This window comes from Hesperophylax consimilis, chromosome 21 (assembly GCF_061612785.1).
Source record: "Hesperophylax consimilis isolate HC1 chromosome 21, BYU_Hcon_1.0, whole genome shotgun sequence".
NCBI classification, from domain to species: domain Eukaryota; kingdom Metazoa; phylum Arthropoda; class Insecta; order Trichoptera; family Limnephilidae; genus Hesperophylax; species Hesperophylax consimilis.
In genome coordinates, this window is record NC_142856.1 from 21,010,819 (window position 1) to 21,036,014 (window position 25,196).

Consider the following 25,196-nt stretch of genomic DNA (forward strand, 5'->3'; position numbering starts at 1 on the left):
GTTTGTTAAAAATATGTTTAAATTATTGGTCAAATACGGGACTGCAGGCACCTCCCTGATAAGCTTTTAGTGAATTCGTAATAATATCAGAACACGTATTCCTGCGTCTGCGTTTGTCTTTATAATAATTGTTCATTAAAATGTTTTTGAAAAGCATTTTTATGAACACGTGTTCCTACATCGTGACAAAACATTGGTATTTTACTAAACATTTATCAGGATGTCATTCATTGGATGGGTGACGAATAAATTTGCAATATTTTAATAAGTCTTCTTGACTTGAATTTGACTATTTTCAGTGGTGTTTTTTTTACCCCACTGGTAGTTTATTATATTTCGCTACACTTGTTTTATCATAAATGTAAAAATTATAGAAGAAAGCCAAAAAAGCATTTGCATTTCACAATAAATCGTACAATATTTTTCAAATGCGTTACCTTACATAGCTAATAAAGGTTTATTTATTTAATCAAATCCCTATTACATCCAAAAATAAAAAAGTAGGTTTCTATCACGTGTTTAACAACCAACACCTGAACAAACAAAATTCAGATCCTGAACCAATTCGACAGAAAGACGTTCGAATTAGTTGAAAAACCGACCAATGAATAGATTCGAAAGTACCTTTAGATAGCAGAAAAACCGATCGGAACTAATTCAAATAACGATTCGCGTTCCATTTTCGAATAAAGGAACGTTACCGGCGGCAAATTAAATAAACTCCGCGCACGCGCGCACAATAAATACCGAACCTCTTTTTCCCTCAATTTTTGAATAAAGAACGTACCTCCTTTCCCGCCATTTTAGAATACGGAATGCGCATCTGTACTAGGGATGTGCAAGCTTCGAATTTAATTTCAATTCGTGTTAAAAGTAAATATTATTAAATACCTACCAATGACATGGTTTTTTATAATGTTATGGCTGTAATTTTTTTTTTACTGTACCTACCAACCATAAGTTAATGTATCTACAGATGAGTGGTGAAAAGAGGAATTTTCTCGAAACATTTTCGGCAAATGTGTAAAACATTACACAATTTTTTGCCAACTTTCGGAAATAAGGCAGATTTGCATTTTGCATTATAATAAGAATAATTGTCGGAAATTTTATGTAGCGTCACTTGCCTAGAACAAACAAACTTGAAGGGTAAAAGTCATAAACAATTAACAAAGCGATTAATAAAAAAATACTTGGTTTAACCAAATGAATCATTGTATCTATGTATAGCAAATAAAAATATTAAATTAAATGGCATTTTCAGATAACATTTATGTGTTTTGCAGATTTACATGCAATTAAATGTAGTCGGGGGCTTCGCTACTGCAGATATTGGGGATACAACCCTTACAAAGACTCAACTGCTCAAGACTGTCTGGAGCCAATTGGGGTAATTTGTGAGGTTGAAGGTAGTGGGGAGGGGAAAGAGTTGAGGAAGAGGAAATTGGAGGAGAACCTGGCTAGTCATCTGGTCACCAAGTACGGCTAAAGCCATTTCAAGCCATGTTTCAATTCTGAAGGGTGGTCTTACACCAGGGCGATACTGAGAATATCTTCCACTATGGAACGTACCACAAGTATACAATATGTTATTTTAAATGTATGAATTGTCAAATAAAATGTAGTCGAATTGCTAGTCGAAAGCCTCCCCTCTCGACTATGGAGGTCGCATATATACAGGTTCATATATCTGAACGTTTGAAGATCAGCAAATTTTGCCAAAGAAAATATTGCATAAAAAATAAAGATCTCTTAATGTCTTTGCAAAATAATAATTTTAAAATTCGAATCTCTGTTTTATTTGGAGCGCCCCCATCTATTTCCCCCCTCATCTATGGCGGATATTTTTTAAATTTATTCGGCTCTATCTGATTGGTTGAAAATCTGTCATGGCCAGAGATTGCCTCCCGTCTGTTGGTTAACCCCAAGAATTTAAAAACGGAATTATTTTCAAAGGAACACGAGATTTCAGCGGTTTCAACCGCACAAAAAAGTATTTAAAAAGAGTTACAAATGCATCGGTTTCTTTTGTTGACAGATTAAAAAAGACAGATAAACGCTCACAATGTTTGTCTGGAATTTAAGTTCATAAATTGAACACTAAAACTACTAACAAAATAAAATTATGAACAAAAATTAATAAAAAAAACTTTTTAACACAAATTTTTCACTTGAAATACCTACGTAAAATTTGCATCAATAATTATTATTTTCGTAAAATTGTGTTTTCGATAGATTTGTTTAATGCAATTCAAATTGCGCAAGTACACCAAGTTTTAGTAATAAACAAAAAATATAATTTGTAGTTTAAAATATGCATTATGTGAAATATTAAGGAAATGGGATTTTTATATAAATTTTTGCAATATCATGACAAAATAAGTACCAGCATAAAATTTTTACTTTTGGAAAATTTTCACAGATTTTTTTTCCTAAAAATATTGATCAATAGATGTCCATTTTTTAACAACAGTTCAAACATTTAACGCATCTGAGTTCGATCGATGTAAAGCGGGGAGGGTTTGCACGTCGGGTGAACATTAAACATTTACTATGCACCGCAAATTTGAGTCGAGGGCGACCAGACACAGTTTACAATATAATAGGCCTGCGGTAGATGGCGCAACAATAGAATAATTCAAAATAAGAACCATTGGAACGGATGAGCGGTTTTGAATCCCGCCAAATTATTTTGCTGGAATTAAAATATCTGGTCATTTGGTCGTTTTTTCTACATTGTTTGCATGGAAATTTTTTCGACGAATTAATTTTGGATCAACGAATGGGATTTACATTTTAATATGCTATCGCGGGGTTATTTTTTGTAAGGGTGTCGAAAGTTAATTTGACGTTTATGATTGCATCAATTCACACACCTTTTTACATAATACACAATTTCTTGATTGGTCAAATTTAAATATTAAAGTTTTAAGCGTTAGAATCATCGAAATTTTACGTTGAACGCAAGGAAATCTATTTAATTAGTTGGTTCATTGATAAGCTGCCATTTAAGAGGTCAATTTTTCCGCACTATAGCCTGGTCGAATTTAAAAATCAAAATCGCTTCCGTTGAGGTCACTCCACCGGAATTCATCGATTAGTTCCTCACTGACTCGCAAGGGGCGCCCGTCACCGGTTCGGGGGAAATTTTAAATTATCCTTTGTCGCTCGTTTGAATTTGGAACCGCCGATTACCGCGCTCGAGTTGGCGCGAAAAATACAAATTTTCGAATGTGGAACGATTAAAAGGCGCGAAACAGCATCGCCTAAAGAAATACACTGAGAAATTAGGTGCTTAAATATAAAATGGAGAAATACATTTGACTATGTTTTTTATTGGGTTACTAAAAAAAAAGAGAAGTATTGAGACAACCCGGCTTCGAAATGAAAAGAAAAATGTAGGCAAATCCCCTAAAACAATTACAAAAATTATCAATTTTACTACCCTGGATTTACATGGAAAATGCATCATATTTTTCACTAAGCAAAATCTCACTGTTTGAGAGTATTTATAAAAAGACCAAAAGATTTCCTGCCTTATGGTGAAGATATATGAAAAAAATACTGAAGGTTTTAAAGTGTTTTTTTTTTTGCCATTAAATAACTGATTTTAAGAATCTATACTACATTTAATGCAATATCTCTTTATTTTTAAGAAAACCATTGCATATAGAAAGTAACCCCGTTTTGTGGAAACATGTTTTCGGATTTCAAAATGGCTGCTGATCGGTTTGGGAATATAACTTAACTGGATTGCCGCGAAAATTGATGAAAGGGGCGGGAGATTTTGATTTTAAAATTGTCTTACGCGTGGCGCTCTGGTGGTGAAAAGCTGAACAATGGAACGATGCGGTATTTGAATTCCTAACGCTGTTGCATTATTCTATTTTCAAATTTGAATGATAATACCGTGGATCTTACCCAATTAAACGGGTTTTGCGGCTGACATTACAATTAGGATTATAATTATGTGTAACCTACAAAGTAGGAAGGTATTAAACGTAAAAAATAAAAGAATGCTTCATGATCTACTAAGATGGAAAAAGAGGAAATTCAGTTTGCACGGAAAAAAAATCTATGCATTTAAAATATAGATTTAACGGTTCCATGATAACTCAACACAGTGACAATTCAACACACTTTTAAAAAGTCATATAAAGTCAATAGAAACGATGTTTTTTTTTACCTAACCTAACCTAACCTACATAACCCAGTTAATAGAGTTTTCGTTTCATCACTTTCCATGACTTCATATAACTTTTTAAAGATGTGATGAATTATCATTGTGATGATTTATCCGGTTACCAGATTTAACACCTAATAGCTATAATCGCTTTCTATAGGGCAAGTGGATTCTTCAATAGTGACCAGCTGCTAACCCTGTAACCAAGTAAGTCCAGCAATTGAATTTGGAAGCCATCTCTGGGCTGGAGCCACAAAATACTTGATAAATCTACTTGCTTCTGCGCAAAGAAGAACAGTCATCGATAATCCCCTTGTAAACAGACCGATTGCCACTCTATTGCACAGAAGAAATACTGAGTCTGTTCTACAGGTATTTTGATGGAGCCTGCTCTAAGAAGCTACACCATTGATGCCCTGTGTACCTCTAACCTAACCTTCCTCACAATATGAAATTATAATGCTTAGCGAGAAAGTCTTTTTTTTAAATCTGGTTTAGTAGATTGAGGTCCAGTTAAAAATAATGAACCTGAACCCGAGAAATTCAAAGCATTTCCATATGATTGTAGGTCAGTAGGTACCTAGGTACTAATGGACATTATAAATAATATTGCAATTTTGAAAAATTTATTAATATGTAATAATCGTTATTTTTTATATCTTTTTTACTATTTCTGAACGCTGACAAACACTACAAACATGCATACCTACTTGTTTCTTATTTAGTAATGGCATTTTCATCCCCTTTGACTATTAAACCGATTCAATTACAGAAACCCTCGCTTTTTAAACGCTCCGGCGCATCCCGCTCTTAAACTATTATCTGGTGCCGTTAATGCCACGCACACGCACGCACGCGGATATACACCACGCATACAACACGCATACAACACGCATATAGCACGCACACAACACGCACCGCCTCGCATATGAACACAAATGATAACTTATAAAACGTTAAATATTAAAATATAAAATATTTTAAAATTCGTTGAAAATTACTAAACATTGTAAACGGCTTAGAAGCAGAAATCTGTGCAGGTCGTTCTCTCTGAAATTTATGCCTAATTTCAATAAGGAGTTAGAGTTTTAAAAAATAATTTTTTTTAGTCATAAAATATGAAAGACGCCCAATATTATTTGTTTCATGTTTCATCGGTTCAACATGAAAAGTAGATTTTTGAGTTGACGAAACCGGTTTGTAAATGTGTAGCTAATTTTATGTCTTGAATATTAATGTATCACTGAAATTCGTGTTTAATCACATTTAAAAAAAAATCATAAAGGCGAATGCTAAATCACAATTTTCGATTAATCTTTACTAATAATAATCGGTTTACCGATTATCAAAAAAATTGCTTTGGATAAATTCAAGTTTCCCTATCGTTTACTTTGAGTAGAATTAAAATAAAATTGTTAATTATTTTATAAATAATATAAGAGTAAACTACTTATTTTTTCATAAGAAATAACGTACAAGAAACAACTTTAAAAAAATACAATTTTATGACTAAGATTATCTGTAACAGTTTCCTCTGATTAACTTTTTTTCTTTCTTATAAAATTGTTCACAAAATAAAATAAAAAAAACACTTTTGTGCTTATATCGACCGTTTCTAGACCCCGTTTGTCATTCGATTTTTATGAATATTACCTATATTCGTGGTGATATAAGGCATTTTAAGAATACACAAATTTTTGGCTCATTTTTTCCTCTTTAAAATTGTTAGAAAACGCTATTTTACATCTTAAAAAAGTTGGTGTGATAAAAACAGATGATAATAGTATATTCTTGTTGATTTTGTGTGTGCTCAAATATAAAAATGTGTAGGTACATACCTATACAAACATAAGAGCGGGCACACACCGGAGGTACCTAGCTACCCGCTACCAGTCCTCGGACAGTTTTATTCAGCGAAATCACTTAAGCGTGCATTACGATTCGTCGATAGACCGGGGGGAAGCGGTCCACTTCGAAAGGTCTTAAGTCCCCCCAGGAATGAGGCACTTACGACCTTCCGCCGCCCAACCGTGCCATGTCTGGGTTTGGTCATACATGAAATGTGTTGCATGTGGAGGGGGGACTTTATACCATGGCCGTCTCGCTCGCACTTGGAGAAGAACGCGACCAGATCTTTGGTTGATATTTGTTTTATTTTTTGAATTTAGAATTTCGTACAACTGGTTTTGGGTTACCTATGGAATATTGAATCTATATTTTTATCAAGTTCTCTTGTTATTTTTATTAATTTTAACTCTATTTCTGTAGAGAACTAGTTGTGATTTTTAATTCGGTGTAATGATCTGTAGTAGTATTATACGCAGCTTGTAAAGCAAGAATTTCGATAAGCAACTCATAAAAATGGCCAAACTTCACTAAAATACTTTCATAGGTTCTTTATAAATATTGGTTATGTGTAAGCAACGTATGGAGCAAGTATGACCATGGTATCAAAAATTAAGGTGTGTTGAGAGACTACAGGTAGTGGTGAGAGGAAGGAGATGAGAAAGAGGAAGGTGGGGAACTACTTGGATATTCAAATCAGGTCACCAAACACGGCTAAATCCATTTCAATCAAAGTTTCAATTGTTTTTTATTCAAAGTGAATGGTGGTCTTTTGCCAGTGCGATGACAGTATCATTCACTCTGAAACGTGCCGTAAATATACTATGTATTATTTTTATCGAATTAATTGCGAAACAACAACAAACATAAAATTTACTTGCGCACGCCGGGATTTGAACTCCGGTTTACTAGTCGAAAGCTTTGCCCCTCGACTACAGAGGCCGTCAATGAGGTCACCAGGAGATATGCTTTAAATATGCAGCTTCTGCCATGCGTACTTTAAAACTAGATTTTAACGTCAACAAACGATATTAATTGCAAAAGTGATCTTCCATTGATTCCTCCATTATCGGCATTGCCAATCTAGGGAGAATTATTGGCAATTTATCGGTTTATTGTGTCATGTTATTTGCGCACTCTTGCATCGTTAGTAAGCAAGAGTAAAACAATGCCAGGGTTGACAAAGCATTCCCCGGAGGTCGTATCCGATCGCAGTTGTCTACGTCTACCGGGGTACTTTTACGTACCCCGCCTTTAAGAGTTGATGCACTGCGAAGTATTTAATATCTAATATTTATTATGTAGGTACTATTTTTCTTCCCTGCTAACAAAAGTACAAAACTATTAAGTTAGAGAAGCCATTCGATATGAGCCATTATACAGGGTTTTCCAATAAGAGGTGTTATTTTGATATTCAATCGTAAAATATCAATGGTTTCGTTGGTTGTGTGGCACGTTGCGCCGTTTTGTTAAAAGTAAACGTTGTCCAGATCAATACCATCTAATTCTGGCCATAAAAAAATCATTAATCATCTCTCGATAGCGCAATCAATTCACCGTAACTGTTGCTCCAGCCTCATTTTCAAAAAAGTAAGGTCCAATGACTCCGCCGGACTATAAACCGCACCAAACAATCACACGTTGAGAATAGAGAGACTTTTCAACAATACTTCTTGGGTTTTCCGAGCTCCAGATGCGACAATTTTGCTTGTTGACGAAGCCACCGAGGTGGAAATGGGCCTCATCACTCGAGATGATTTGCATTTGATTCACTAAGTGAATTTTAATAATTTCAATGCGTTGTAGAAGCGTGTATCTTACATTTTTATCAATCGCGTAGTTTTTACTTGTCAAATGTCAAAAAATAACAGCTTTAAACGTAACATCTACCGAAATAGAGTGATATTCAAAATAACACTTCTTATTGGAAAACCCTGTACTATATGAGTACAGGCACATCATTTTGACTAGTGCACGTATGAAATACGTCGTATGTATATATTTTTGCACACCGATAATGGTTGAAATTGGTTAGAAATAGTTAGGAATACCCGCTCGCAGTCCCCTCTTACCAATAACCCGCAATAGTCAATATACACTACACTGCTACAAAAGCAAGAATTTCTTTAATATTATTGTACTCTACATAGCTTTTTCCAATGATTTTATTTCATAGAAAATAATAATTTTGGCTGGCGAAACTGCAATGCAAAATTTCAAATTTGAAATGAGAAAACAGTAATTAGATACTTCTGGATCATTTTTGCATACTTGATTTTAAAAATAACATGACAATTCTGTGTAAAGCCCGGGCAACGCCGAGAACTTCAGCTAGTTCTATTATAACATTAATTATGTGTCTACTTGTGTATTTATCAATATTCTTAGTAAATCTGATAGTAAACGCCATGTTATTGATACGATTCGTTTATCTTTAGTGTTTGACAATGCACCTTGGTTTTTTTACAATCTTCGCGAGTCAGGTGTTTTTTTCTAACATTTTTCGTATTAGGTAAAAATGTAATCCGATACTTCTGCTTTGAGATACGCGACTATAAAAGATACTGGTTTTTTTCTGTAAATGAGATAATGAAAACTGACGTAAGAGAAATAATGTTAAATTCCTGAAAAGTTTTTATTACTTCTTTTAGGTCATTTGCTTATATGGCATATTTATATGCAGTCACTAAGCTGTAAATTGTGTAACTAGGTACCTTTACCTAAATATGTAGATATTATACCTATCTACACATTTGATGCAAACGTACCTTTTAGAAGTTCCTTGCATTACACGGAGAGAAAAGAGTAATGCTTTTTTTTATCAAGAAACTGTTTTTTAATGTGACTGCATAACCATTTCAAAATAAAATATTAGTCATTCAGAATATATCTGATCACGTGTTCAAGTAGATTGAAATTATTTTTATACATAAAAACACTTGATCCGAATTCCTCATAATATAATCGTGCTTTACTGATAGTTTTTTTATGAAATTGTCAATTCATTCGTTATAGGCCTCTAGTCCCATTTTTAACAGGAAAACGAATAAATACGACATTTTGATAAATTAACAATATTTCGTATCAGTAAGTTTTCTCCGTGTTTTTACTTATTACTTGAATACCGTAGAAGAGTCCTAACATTCTGGAACTAATGGGACTATGGTCTCTTCTAGGGTAGTTTCACTGTTTTTTTTTACTTGCGAAAAAAGTTAAGAAAAAATTATTCTTAAATTAGGCGCCGTTGACGTTACGCCGGGCAACGGTGGTGACAACCACGAAATTACATAATATGATTGAATATCCATACTCCATGTCATATTGACGTTGTAGCCAGTTGAAACCGATTCAACCTTAGATTCAACGATTAAATCATTTTTAAATCAATAATCATGAATGAAAATATTAATACAAGTATTTTGTACGATTATCATAATCAGAAAAATAAACAATAACTCTTACACACGTTTTTAATGGTACTCACAATTTGTGATAATACTTCATTTGTGTATGTTGTGATGCTGAAGATAGCGGGAAGGGAAAGAGAAGGAAAGAGAAGGAAGGTTGGGTATTACCTGGCAATTCATATCTGGTCACCAAACACAGCTAAAACCATTTCTAGTAATGTTTCGATATTTAATTTAAATATGTATATTCTGAATCATCTATAATCATAAATATTTTTCACTTAGCTACACAATATATTTTGACATAAATAATTTCCGTAGATAAAATTTGATCCTTAGAAACACATTATGAAGTGTAGATAAAATATAAAACATTTCGATCACGACCCTTTTCAAGATAAACATTTAACATCAAGTGCTTTTAAAAACAATTTATTTGTACATAATTAGAGTCTTTGCCCAACCCTGTTTTAGCATACTGAATTACACACTTAAAAAGTAAAAGTGATCCTCCCATGGCTGTCTCTCTTACTCCAATGAAACTACGACCGTGTTTTATTTTATTGACAAAGTAAAAATCAATTGATACATTTCTAGCGGCCGAATTCGTTAAGTCGTCTGGCTTCTAGTTTTAAGTTTTAAGGCGAGACTTTAGTTAATATTGAATTGAACTAAGAGATATTTACCTACTTGAGAGTTTGTATATAGAAAATAAACAATTAGTCGAAGCATTCCAAATTAAATGGTTATTATTGTCCTTTAAAATTAATTGGTCGGATGAAAGTTGTATCTTGAGATTATGAGACGAATTTGGGAGGCGGGAACCATTAATTGAATAACCAACACCTCTGCCAAAGGTCACCTAAAGTGGAATTCTACGTTTGGTGACTTAGCAGGGGTGCCTGGAAGTTTGGCTGATCAGAAGAGACCGGATAAGGAAGCTTAGTTAGTGTTGATATCTCCGGTTTCTTTACCCATAATCGCCTCGCACAGTAGTGGGAGGAATGTACTCATATGTTACTCTTGAACAAACGGATAGCGAGATTCCTACACACCCCTCCAAGTTTTTTCCTCGAAATCTTAAAATACCCTTCACACATTATCCCCAAATATTCTATGTGGATTTGGTTTAAAAGAAATATGAATAATAAAACGTTATTTTGATGATGATATTCCTTGATTCCTAAACGTACGACGAAAGAGAGGATTTTATAAAATTTAAATTAAGCTCTTGAAAAATATCAAAAACTCTTGCCCTTATAACAGCCTATTCTTATTGATGATTGGCCTAATGATAGCCTATCTCACATAACACGGGTAGGTACTAGAAGCAGAAGTAAAAAATAAGATAGACGGATGATCGAGAAAAGATTTCAGAGAGTCAGAAATGAGAATGTATTGCGAATGGGACGAGTAATGGACTGGTAGTGCAAAATAATGCGCAATACCATGAGACAAGTGCTATGCCCAATATGGGTTTAGGGGTTCCATGATAACTCAACACAGTGACAATTCAACACACTTTTAAAAAGTGATATAAAGTCATTAGAAACGATGAAAATTTTTTTTTTTTAACCTAACCTAACCTACATAACCCAATTAATAAAGTTTTTGTTTCATCACTTTCCATGACTTTATATAACTTTTTAAAGATGTGATGAATTATCATTGTGATGATTTATCCGGTTACCGGCTTTAGGGTGTTGATTTAATCGTGGTCGAAAAACTGCTGATCAATGATGTTTGAACCAGTCAGATTTCCAAGGAAAAATATTTGATAATTAATAAACAAATTGTTCACACTGGTTATTAAAAGTGAAGGCGCATATGCTTCCCTTGGGTTGTATTGTTGTACAATACCACGAGTAAGACGATATTAATTTAAAAAAATAATAATATAAAAAATCGGAATTTTAAACATTTTTAACATTCGAGTAAAATCTAGTTATTGTTTGTGTGGTAGAATGAACTTTGAACTCAGTTTTGTTAGTAAGATACTGTACTATCGAGTGTATGTTAAATTTCTGTAAAAACGTTAAATAGGTATGCCACCAGATTAATCGGACAGTATTATATTTGGTGGGCTTCAGCGGCTATAAGCTCATAGTTTGTAGGCTGTTGGCCGTTCATTTGGAAACAATTTAGAACGAAAATAGTTTATAAATTTAATCATTGATGAAGACTCTTAAACGAAAATTTGAAACAGAAAATCAGAAAAAGATTCGGTCGCATCTTGGAATTGAACCCGGAATCTCAGCCTTGCCGGGGTTCGCTCTACCACTGATCCTACCCCTTTCTGTCATATTTAACTGTATCTGAACTACCAACTTCATGATAGTAATTTGTTTTTTGGGTATTGTTGCGCCAACGTTTCGGACGGCAATGTCCACCATCAGGGCAGATGTGGCAGATGTCACACATCTGCCCTGATGATGGACACTGTAATGCTGTCCGAAATGTTGGCTAAAGAAAGAGGAGGCGCAATAAGGCACAATACTCAAAAAAGAAAATAATATAATACTATTAGCCTTGAAAATCTTAAATCATATCTACCAACATCATCTTCATTTTTATTGGCTGTTATTTTTTATATATAAAATTGCCAGACTCTTCATTATTGTGCGACATCGACAAGTAAAAAATATTACAAAAAGTAAAAACTAACCATCACGCCATTTCCCCACCTCATATACGTCTGTTATTATGACTCTTGACATTATATTTGAATTACTTGATCGTGTCTTCTTTAGATAACTCCGATTACTTGCACCATCAACTTCCGCGACTTATATTCTCTTCATCCTTTCTTCGCTCATCTGCTCTACATGCCTAAACCATCTATGCTAACTTTAAATAATCATAGGAATTACGCGTACATCAGTAATACATATTTTCGGATTATTAACACGGTCAAAAACATTTTATTAGTAAGAAAATCATCACTTCGTAAAACTATAATTCCAGAAAATATGATATGTTTAAAGATGACTGATCGGTTGTTTTCAGCAGCGAAAATGAAGTTATTCTCGCTACAAAATCCAAAAATTACGACTCTCATTTTCACGATACATTAACAATGTATCAGCCATTAATAGGACTAACACTGCACTCATAAATTGTAATTGTATTTTCCATTGAACAAATCACCAATACTCGACAATTACCCATGTATGGCAAGGGGTTGAAAAACATGTTATTTCTGCAATACGCGATCGGTTTATTACAAACGGGGGTAGTTCGGTAATCCACACTTCAATTCTGAATAATTACAGGATCCTTTTCAGAAATGCAACCCTTATTTTGTTTACACGAATTTCGTTTGTCAACACTCCAACCTCTCCGGCGAATATCATAATCCGTCATACTTGAACATATGGCGCGATCAGGGGAGCTTTATAAGGGAAATATTATTCTTAATAAACAAATAAAGAAACCCGTAATTTTTACCACAAACTATTAATATTTTGTTAATATTTAACAACCAAAAGAAACTGCGTATACATTTTAATAAATATTTAGGTAAAGAATTTCTTAATAAACATCTAAAAATGGATTTATAAAAACCCTTAATAATAATAACAATAATTGGATAATTTGTATAGCACCGTTTTGTGAAAAATCACCTCAAGAGTGCTGTGAACTATAAATCAAATGATTTATTTGTCTTCTATTTTTTAAAATTAAAATTAAAATATTCATTCTAGACTTGCAAAAAAAGTCAATAGATGTCGGACATTAAGACAAAAATAAGATTATCTTAGACACTGTCTAGATTGCAATTAGCTCAATTTAAATTTAGTTAAAGCGAATAAAAATGTGCGGTGGGAAAAATGAAGATAATGTTGGTAGTTCTTATTCGAAGTATGATACAATTAAATGTGACATGAAAATGAGATAGGGTCCCATTAGCTCAGTTGGTAGAGCGGTGCCCTGGCAAGGCAAGTGTCCTGGGTTCGAGTCCTAGATGTGACCGTAGGTATATTTTTCTGATTCAAATTTTCCTTTAGGAATCGCTAATACTGTCTTCAATAATTAAAGATTTATTTGTAATCTACAAACCGGTTTCGATTTTATTTAAGTTTCATGACACGTCTATATTATTCGTTGATGGATCTTTAAAAAATTGCGTTTTACTAAAAACACAGGTATTTCAACCTACGTCAACACAAAACACATGTTTTTTTTATCTCACAAATTTATATTTAAAACACTTGAAACCGATGAATTTTTGTCTGTTTTCATTTGTTAGTTGTAAACTTCTGGTCTTAATCGCATTGGGACACACTCGTAAGTGCGTTTATTAGCATCAATGACACATAACAATTTTACGGCAAAAGTAAACATGTGTTGTCGAAGGGTTCCCTCGGGGACAGCGAGTGCTTGGGGATGTTTTCCGTGGCGTAAGGGTTGCAATTTGTTAATAGAATGCTGAAGCAATGGAACCAAATCATGATTGATTGAAATGTTAAAAAAAAAATAGATAAAGAAGAAGAAAATTCATCAATTAATATTTGTGATAAAATAACTATTGACGAAGTGAAATATGTGTTTTTTTGTCTCTCGAATCGTGAAATTTGGCTTTATGAATTTTGTAAAGCTCTTTTATTCAGCTATTTAAAAGAATGACCGGATAAATCAACAAAATGATAATTCGTCACATCTTTAAAAATTTATATCAAATCATGGAAAGTGATGAAATAAAAACTTTTTTAACTGGGTTAAGTAGGTTAGGTTAAAAAAAAAATTTTTTCATCGTTTTTAATGACTTCATATCACTTTTTAAATGTGTGTTGAATAATCACTGTGTTGAGTTATCATGGAACCATTTAAAAGTTATCTAGACTAGTTAAAGAAAACAACTTGAGTTCTATCAGGAACTAAAGAGCTTTGAATTATGATTTAATTGCAAGATGTCAAACTGCTGAGATTACATAAGACAATCCTTTTTTTTCAAACTTTATTTCATGTACCTACTATATTTTCTCTGGCTTAATGTGGCTCCTACAATTCGTCTTGAATTGGTGCAAATAGTAAACTATTTTGCTTATCCGCATTGTCCTTTTTAGGTAGCCTGTTTTCAGTGAACGTCCTTGTGTTTTATCTGTGAATATCCTTACTGTATATAATTTTGTTTGAAAATTATTTTAGTAACAGGTTGTTAATTATTGTATGCATAAATATCATCGCATTCAAGGTCAGTATCTATTTCACTGTTCGCCAATTCATTTCCTTTAATATTTAAGTCTTTTTTGAAAATCTATTTAGCATAAGTATTATTCTTATCCCCTAAAAATTGCAACTTATTTTGTTCTTTGTCGTTGCACAAGGACACACACATCAATTATTTAAGAAAGAATTAAATATTTGAAATTATCCTTACTTTGGACACACATTCACGTCCACAACACGTTTCTTTCGGTTTATCTCTTCAGTGCAATTGATAATTTATAAGGTGTATTGCTTAACTAAAAATATTTTATAAAAATGCTTATTTCGTATGCACAGTGCCTAACTCCAGTGTATTAATGAGAATTACAGATTTTTTTAAATATATTCAAATTTTTGGCAATCCGGTTAAAAACGAGAATGCAGGACACTTCCTGATATACTTTAGTATGTTTGTAATAATCTTGCAACACGTGTTTAATGCACCTTCGTTTGTCTTAATAATATATATAATAACGAAATGCGAAAATGTCAATTTATAAACACGTGTTCTGACATCGTGAAAGAACATTGGTATTTTACTTAAAGTTTGTCGGGATACCTATTAATTCATTCGTCAATGACCTGCAGTCCTGTTTTTAACTGGAATACGAATAATTTGAAGAGATTCTCAATAAATTATTAAAGAAATTTAACAGTATGTTTTCTCCGTATAGGTCCCTTTAATGAGAAATAAAATTCAATAAATAAAATTACAGCTTTAAGCTTTATCCATAATAAAAATAATAATTATATCTACACCCTGACTGGACACTTTACAGCGTATAATCATTACACCACCCCCGGACCCAATGAAGGGTGGTTATAGCCAATAAATGTAACAATACTTTTATTATGCCCCTCCAAACTGAAGTACTTTCAAGTTTCCTGAGCTCTAAAAACCAAACAAACGGTAGAGTTTGGTAAATTCATAACTATCCATGCGTTGTTAATTAAATCGGCCATAAAATGAGATTAATTTAACTAACTTAGACATGGTATTATTGGATTAAATGTTGATCGGTAAATACATACAAGTATATACAGAATTGCTGGCAACCTTACTTTGTATCGAAAATCAATAAGTATTATGGAAGATGCCTAATGCCGGCTTAAGGTTTAAGTATTTAGATAGGTAACTACTATGAGGCAATTTTAAATAACGGTTAATACAAAAGGTGAAAATTTAGTTTTATGAAATCTGTGTTGCAGTAGAAAAGAAAAAAGTATCTAATTAAAGAAACAAATTAAATTATATGTGGCAGGTAGGTAATTATTTCAATTTGTTTTTGTAGACAGCTAAATTAATTTGTTTGAATATACAGGGTGTTCGGGGGTAAAGTGCGCTATTTTCGGGAGGTGATTCTACATTATGGTAGAAGTAAAATATAAATAACTTATTTAGAAATTCGAACGTTCATTTTCCCAAACAAAAATATTTTTCCGTAGAAAAATATTTATTTTCCCACTAAATCAATTAATCTTTTTTACCTCAAAACTACCTTAAACATTAGAATTTCGAAAAAAAAAATTTTTTTAACCAAATTTAGCGCACAAAAATTTAACCCCTGAAGTTAGCGCACTTTACCCCCAGATATTAGCTACAATTATTTTTATTAATTATAAATGTTGTAATATAATAACGCTTACGTTCAGGTTACATTGTTAATTATTCGTTAGAACTGATTCTTAGATGATATTTTACGCATACTGCTCAAAATTTCTTCTGATATTTCTGTCATCTATCAAGAACCAAATACACTGCATTCAACTATGTGTATTTTTAAGATAATTTAGTTATTTGTTGGTCGTAATGTTTTGTACTATATTTCAAGATGTCTTGCCAAATACCCAGTAAGCAAGATGTCCTAGCGATATTCAACATTTCTTTCAAACTCCTTCCGGTTTTCTCAGAGAGCGGAAACCGCAGTTCGCTCGTGGCTTCATTTAGGGGAGGAAAAACATAAAGATACCATCCCCTTTCTTATCCACAAGTGGAGGCACTCGGGGTCAAACTGGGAATTGGCAGCGGAATCTGGGGGCGGATTAAATAGGGGCGCTATATACTCTGCCTACACCATACAGTGTACGTGTGCCCTCTATTGATGAGGGAATGTAGGATTTGATGCTGGAATAAAGGAACTACAGATAACTTCGAGATAGAAATAAATGCATTTGGAATTATGTTGCGTAATAAGGCCATGGTCTGTGTAACAAGTGCTACACAATATATTATAATAACATTCACTTCGCAAAAATTCAACTTCATATCCAATAATTGTACTTATTCGTAATGGTACAAATATTTTTTGAGAGGTGGGGTTAAGTTTCTTAACGATTTTTGTAGTTTCAAATGATGTCAAGGCCTTTGTAGTGAAAACTGGATATTAAAAACTCCACAAGTATTATTAATTATTGTTAGGTTGTTTTGGGGACAGTTGATAAATGTCATCTAGTTTATTACTGGTCACAATAAAAAAAACCTTTTACTTGATCACCCCACTAAATAGCCTTATCTAATACGATACCAATTCAGGGTTATTACTGTGAAGGCACGAGGGTAGCAGACTACAGCCATATTCTTCTAAAACCTCCCCCGCAGTATATTCTTCACTGAGGGAGGATGTCGAGATATGTCAAAGGGAATGTGGAGGATTTTCCTCACAAATTGAATGGGATTTTTGAGAGGCCAGGCAGAGGGATGTTTGTGGCTATTTGAAAGAGGTATAAAAAGAATGTTGGGAAATTAAACAAAAATGTTTTCCCAACATATTTAACTCAGAAATCTAATGAGTATATAATGCTAAAGTATTGATATAAATATAAAATGTACACAATAGTAAAAAAAATATTTAATATGCTTTAGTCAGACCATTCAACACGTACAAATTTTAAATATATGTTGTAAATTTAATTTTCATTAATTTCACCGAGTTCTTAGAAGTTATTGTAGAAACAGTTCCAAGTTCCTCAATTTTCACTAGAATCTGTTTCAGAAGCTATAGAACTTTTAAACGATGCGCTTTGGCATTATTAAATTTGCATAGCTTTTATTGTCTAAAAGTTCCAAGTCAAAGTAACTATTTTCAACTAGAAAAGGTAACTTCAATCGAGCTTTGAAATATTCATATTACCGCTTGAAGGTTTTTGGTCGATAAGAATTTTCAGTGTACGCATCCTCATTTCCAACGTGAGCTATGAAGCTGTAAAAGCCCAGAAATCAATCAAATATTAAAAAATAATATTTTTTAAACGTTTAATGAGAAAAAAGATTTTTAAAAAGGGTGTGAACGAAACTGGTTAGCAAAATAGCTAGTGAACATTTTATAAAATGCTTAAATTGTAACAAAATTTGTATCACCATACAAATTAATACACTTTAAATTAAGCTTGTATCATCTATTCCTTTCTCTCACCATTTGTTCATCTCACGAAAGACCGAGACAAAAATGTACAAACCGGCTTTTTATCGACAGAATCGAAATGCGGCCGACAAAAACAGAAAAAGACAAACATGTCGTCTCTCTGTATCGCCGCAAGAAATGCTAAGAGCAAAAGGGATGTGAATATATCAGTCGGTTCGTCTTGTATGGGTACAGCAGACAATCTGATATCTTATACTTGAATTAAAATGGATTCTGATGTGGAATTATTTTATGGCAGGGCGCGAATTGTTCTGCAGAGGTTTGTAAAACTTTTAAGCTTAATGGAACTTTGGAGTTAAGTTTCACTTAAATGTGAGTAAGTACATTTAACATATCTAAATTTGATGTTCGTAACACGAATTTACCCAGTTACATTAGTTAGAAATACCTAATATCTATTCATGAATCAATTTGAAATTTGGCGTGCGCAAGTAATTAAATTTTGTTATTTCGCAATTTATGTAATAAAATTAATATATAGTGATAGATGCATTCAGTACGGCCCTGACGAAAGACAGAATCGAAACAGCGCTTGAAATAGGTTTATGCGTGTTGGGTGACCGGATCTGCATAGTCAGGTAGGTACTTCCCAACCTTCCTCTTTCTTCTCTCCTTCGCCTTCTCACTCTCATCAGCCTCACAACGCATTTCTCCCAATTGGGGATGCCATAGTCTCACTGGCTTCAGATGTTTGGGAACAGTTGGAAGTCTTGTGCCGCATTAGCATATATTATTATTTAAAGACTCGTCTTTAAAGAAATCAGGTTCCAAATTCAAGTCCGGAAAAGATTTTCAAATGTCGTGAAGCCAGAGCTCTGATTATCTATAATTTTTCTAATAGATAGAAACATTATTTTGATTTTACAATGTGATTATGATGTTACCGTAGGTTTCGCCGTAAGTATTTATGCAGTTTGAGAAACTTAGGTCATTTATACTAAATATAGCAGGTAATCAGCCACCTACCTGGTGGGTGTCAAAAGTTATTTGGTTTTAATTCGGACAACGATATGACGTGGAAAAAACACATAGTAATTATGCGTTTTTATTTTTTTTTCTGTCGGCTCCACACAAATGAATAATAATTAATTCAGAAACTAAAGGTGTTTTATTCTATTGGGAAGTGGATTATTATGGATGCGTCACTTAAAGAAGATAAATAAAAACCAATTTGATAAATTTAATCATATCAGTGGCTTCAGTTAGTACAATACAATGTCCAAATATCTGATGAAATAAAACGTAAAATATATTAGGAAATAATATGTTTGTCTTAAGCAGCATAAACTATCGAATGGCGAGCTGTGGCGTAAAGAAATTTACATGCATTTTTCTTTTGCAATCAATAGATTCAAAAGCAACTGTTTACAATTCAATACGTTGTTTCCATCGTGAGCTATAGAGCTTTGAATGTGATGTAATCGGGCAACCGAGCAGTGAAGATATTTTGGTGTAAAATTAATTCGATTACTATACAAACATTAACAAGGATTTATATATAGATAGATAAATATTATAGTTTATTTATCTATCTATATAATTAAAAAATGTAAATGTTCGTTTGTTCAAAATCTTAAAACTCAATAAGTTCTTCTCCGATTGATTTGAAATTTTGACACTATTTTGAATTCGAATACGCGTTTGTTTTTAAATTATACCTTTATTGTATAAATGTCACCTGTGTCATGTAAAATAATGCTTTTTAAAAAAAAAACAGCGTCATTTTAACGAATTTGAAACTATGAGTATAACTACTTGTCTACCCTTTCAATAAATATCGCAAATCTGTTATTATTTATTATTGTAATTAAGTTATTGTGTTTGCCCATAACTGTACACAACTTAGAGCTGAAGGACCGCTTCACAAATGACATAATTGCACACGTAGGTCAACAAGCAAATTCCCTCAACACACTCGGCGGACATTGTCAACAGGCATGCCGCAGTCTGGACTGTTCCAACAACAAATCAGAGGGCGCCCGGGAACATTGGAGAACATCGGGGACATTACGGGACATTTGAGGACACTTAACGACATTGGAAATATTACTGGGAAATATCAGAAATAGACAACTCCCACGAGATGTCGCTAATGGAGGAACTATTTGCCAAATTGTTTAAATCATTTTGGAGACATAGTATTTGGATCATTTTTAACTGTGCTTCAAATTTAGTTGAGGCAAAAGCTCGTACCTTTTTAACTGGATTTATTATATATTCAATTTTAAACAAATAACATTCTTTTCGGCAAAAAAAAATCCTCACGGCATATGTCATCTTTGGGGATGCTATGTGGAGAGTCTTTTTAAGGAAGGAGAGGAATTTCTGGGAAGGAGTAAGGTATAAGAGGTGGGAAGGAATCTGGGAGTCAGTGTGTCCAGGAGGTCTCCTTTAACCAGTCTCTCCCGATCCGGACCACCGTGGGCAAACGCTCGTCACCAAGACCTAGACAACCTCGCTCCAAGAACCCAGGCACCCCTGCTAAGTCACCAAACGTAGAAAACCTTTTGGAGTGACCTACGGCAGAGGTGTAGGTCATCTAATGATGTTTCTTGGGGCGGCCGTAAACGTTTGTCTCCCAACGTTCCAACAGGAGATTACACACATTTTAAAGTATAAACTGAACAATTGTTCAATTACTCGCAGCCAGAGTGACTACGCATTTTATTTACATCGTTAATACCAACGGTAAAATGAGTTTTTCGATATCTCAAAAATTACCAAGTTATTAACACGAGACACGATTCAGCAAAATGTGCAGTAATACCGCCGCGCGCCGCCTTTATACGGGGATGTTACATATTATATCAAATAACAACATTTCGACGGATTATATCTTTGGTACTATTCGGCATTTTCCAAATATTCAAATTTCAGCATGCTCTCGTTAATATTACCATAAATATTTTTTTTTTATATGAATTTTCGTTCTAGGAGACAACCTCATTAGTGTGTGTTGTGAAGCTTAAGGGAGTGGGGAGGGTAAGGAAATGAGGTGGGAGACCTGACTATTTAGGAAGATTTTCAAGTAAAATGGCACGATTGTACCATTATCTCCATAACAGGCAGAAATGGTAACCTCAAATACCTAAACTACTTGGGAAAACTCCAAAATAATGAATGACGGAAAATATACATTCGTTAAATATTGGTTTAAAAAACTATTGTTGTCTTTGTACATCGGTCTATTAAATTCTAACTATAGTCGTTTATAAATCGTATTTATTAAAAAAATAATTATTAGATCCTTTACAGAAAAAGATGCTTAAAGAAATAATATCTGTAAATAATATCCCAGAACATCAGCAAGGAGCAAAAAAACTACGACAATAAATGAGAATTTCATATGAAATAAGTCTGGTTTCGCGATACCGAAGACAATTTCCTTTCAATAGTGAAGTTGTGATATATATTTTTCTATTAACAGGAAATCGATACTAGAGACCGATCCCTTTTTTGTAATATTTCTCCAACAAAGCGATATGTCCTGCGGGGCCAATTTATTTGAAAGGTTCTGAGATTCAGGTCTGATCAAGTAATGGTCAAAACTGCAAAAAATAAACAAGATTAAATAACAACCAACTACGAACCGTCTGCAGCCAATGAGCATAGTCTGGAAAATACAACAATACATATATATAAAATATTTTAAAATGAATATTTCCATCGAATTTATTATTTATAATAACTGGCTGGTCACTTCAGCAAAATGCTATTGCTATGCCACTCTCAATTTTCAAAAGTGTGTTGAGTTGCTCAGTTAACAATTTTGGTTGCAGCATTTCTGGTGTGCTTCCAACGCTAACTAATTTAACGTCTTCACTTACAAACAAGCGAAACGAAGAAATTATCCGAAAACAATTTGAAAATAAAACTTTGATCACTCCTTACATTTCCAACAAGTTCCAACTACATCTAAGCGTCTACAACCAGTGAGACTTGAGGCATTCCCAATTCAGTTTCTAACTCATGATGTCTAAGTCATAGTTAACTTTCCATTGAGTTTTTACCCAAAAATTCCCATATCCTCTTAACCGTCTGGAGCCAGTGAGACTATAGCATCCCCAATTGGGGTACGTTGTGACGGTAGTGGGGTGGAGGAGATTGGGTAGAGGAAGGTGGGGAAATACCTGGCTCTTTAGATCTGGTCATCAAGAGATTATATATTATTTCAAATTAAAAAGTTCATTTCTGAAATAATGTGATTTGAACCCGCTACCTCCAGCTTCTGGAGGCTGTCATATGTTTTCATTACGTTCATTTGTACAATGTTCTAGATTTTCCATTAACAATATGAAAATGTTAGAGGCTAAATCCACAGAAGATTTTGTAATGATAATATCTTAAGGCGATGCACTACGTTGTGTAATATTTTAAATTGAGCCGCTATCAATAACACCCCTTACGTAGATGGCGATTAGGTTTAAATTCCCGCTTAACATCATCCGCCTGTTTTGATTTATGCAAGAAAAAAACATGGCCAAAAGGTCCCTTTTATTTTATTTTGTGGATGTTCAATCATAAATATTTAATTCTTTTTCGATCATTTTGAAAATAACTTAATTTTTCACATTATACAATAAAATCATAACCGAGGCGCGTAAGTAGGAGATTTTGAACTTAAAAGCAGTTTTCATAGGCCTTATACATTATTTTTTTCTGGGCTTATAAAAAGACTTATCTAAAAAATCTTCTATTAATTCTAAGGCCAAGATGTATTCTACTCGCAGTATTTAATTAAAGCATCTGAAACATTTCTAGGCGACCAAATTTTCAAACCAAAAACACATGATTTTGCATTACTACGTATGGCATCGCCTTACATGAATTCTGATTTTATTTTATTAGTCTCATTTTTCATTCGCGTTTCTGATAGTCACTGATACTTAATGATAGTCGAGAATATTTTATTTTTATTGTGTTTAAAAATAGTACAAATAATTAAAAAATGTATTTATAATTTGAAAATATTAGTAAGTATACCCGATGAATGCCGTAGAACTCAATTTGGTAGTAAAAATCTGTAAACACCCCTGCTCTCAGCTAGACCGCTTATTGCCTGTAGACGTACATACGGACTGACGAAGGCGCGGGGAGCGGGCATCGCAAACACAAAAATTCCACTATTTGCCCCGCCAGTAATAACTAAACTTGTTGTGTCGGTGAGGCATCTCTTTGTGCCGCGATTTGTTTGGCATTATTGCCATCGAGTGTCTTATTTATCCCGCGACAATGGTGCGGGTAAATATTTTCGCAATATTGTCAAAAGCAATAATCGGGCCCCGAAAGTATCCTGCTAGAACTACCAGCTTCCCTGGCATTGTTGGCCGGGTCAATACTTGAGAATTGGGATTAGTTGTAGAGATATTATTATTATTTGTTCGGGTGACAGACGTTTGTGATATTTGGCGTTATTATCCAGGAGGAAGGGTATTAGAACTGGAGGACTCTCGAATCTCTTTACTGTCAGAAATATTATTTTTGAAGTGTAGTTATTATTATTGTTTGTTTGTTTGGTTTATTGCTTCGGGATTTTGGCACAATATGGAATAGATTTTAAGCTCAAATTCGCAAAATCGTTGAAATTAAATCTGTTATTATTAATATAAAAGGTTTTTTTATCGTGCCCTTCATGTTTGTGAAACGTGTTAATTCTCTATGAATAATTTTTATCTTTTATTATTTTAGGAATAAACAGTACCTACGTAGATGATATGAATGGTTTAACAGTTAACAGGGTTTTATAAATAATTACAAGGATTAGTACAAATGATAAATATGTCTCTATGAAATAACAAGTGACTGATAATATACATTTTACCCTGCAAAGTTTGAGGTAAAGATAAATACTATGTACAAAAAATTATGTGGTGTATAATTGTATGCGTGTGTTTATATATATGCGTGTTAGTATGCGTGTGTGTGTGGGTGAGGGTGTGTGTGTGTGTGTGTGTTAGGGTGAGGGTGTGTGTGTGAGTGTGTGTGTGTGTGTGAACGTGTATGTATATGGATGTAGTGATAAATCATAAAGAAAATCAGGAATACTACAAAGTTATAAGAAATGAAAACAATATTATTTTTAAAATGAACAAATGCAAAACCATTATTTGTAACAAGCTATGGAAAAAAAGATTACCTCCCTATAAAACTGTGCTATATCAAAGTTCAAGCAGAACAAATAAAAAAATTAAAACTCTTTTTCAAAAAAGCTTACACTGATATTTCACAGTATAATATACATATTTATATGATTTGATTGTTCAAGCAATGGGTCCCCGAACGGAATTAGAAGAAAATGATTGATTATTATTAATACAAAAATAATAAAGGTTGTAACTTACGCTAGGGATATTGTCATTGTTGCAGACGGCCTCGCTTAGAAGGCGGTCACGGATTTCCCAAGCGAAGATGCTGGGACACTCGCGCTTGTAGTCGGCGATCTTGTTGACGACGGGGGTGGTAGCTACACGTGGCTTGGACCCGCCGATGGCACGTGGCTTGATGGAACCCGTCTCATAATACCTAGGGACAAAAATACAGTATTAAATATAAAGCTGAAGAACTTTTAACATTAATTTTTAATCATATTTCTGGATATTTTTAACACTTGAAATGCCAACTTCCCGTGACCTTACACCTTGCTTACCTTACCTTACTCCTTACTCGTAAGTTGGCAGTGGTAAAATGACAATGTCCTGCCGTACGCCGGCTGACAATATTTCATTAATAACTTGCTTATTTTTTGCCAAATTATGATTTTGTCAATTGTACCGTCTTTCCAAATATTTTTTTTTAATATTATACAAAGATACATATTTCTGTCTTTCGTATTTCCCCCATGATTGCTATTTATATCCAAAGAAATGTTTTTTTTTTATCTCCTATGTTATAAAAAAATGTTTGTAGGAAGCATAAAAATGTTTTTTTTTTAATATTTCACTTATTACCAAATCCACGGTGGATTTGTTGGCTCAAACGTCAAAACGTCAAAAATCACATTAAGGGTTAATGTCTTATTAAGGCGATGCGCTACGTCATATATTATTTTAAATTGAGCCGCTATCAATAACAACCCTTACGTAGATGGCGATAAGGTTTAAATTCCCGCTTAACACCATCCGCCTGTTTTGA

The 25,196-nt window shown here is 33.5% G+C and overlaps 1 protein-coding gene across 1 annotated transcript in view; it reads right to left on the bottom strand.

The window, feature by feature from the left end:
- Positions 1-25,196, bottom strand: part of toy (paired box 6 protein twin of eyeless) — a 145,179-nt gene that overhangs the window by 60,528 nt on the left and 59,455 nt on the right. The window contains exon 3 of the mRNA XM_089644679.1: positions 24,407-24,599. Coding sequence (XP_089500805.1) covers positions 24,407-24,599 — 193 coding nt within the window. The remainder of the gene's footprint in view (positions 1-24,406; positions 24,600-25,196) is intronic.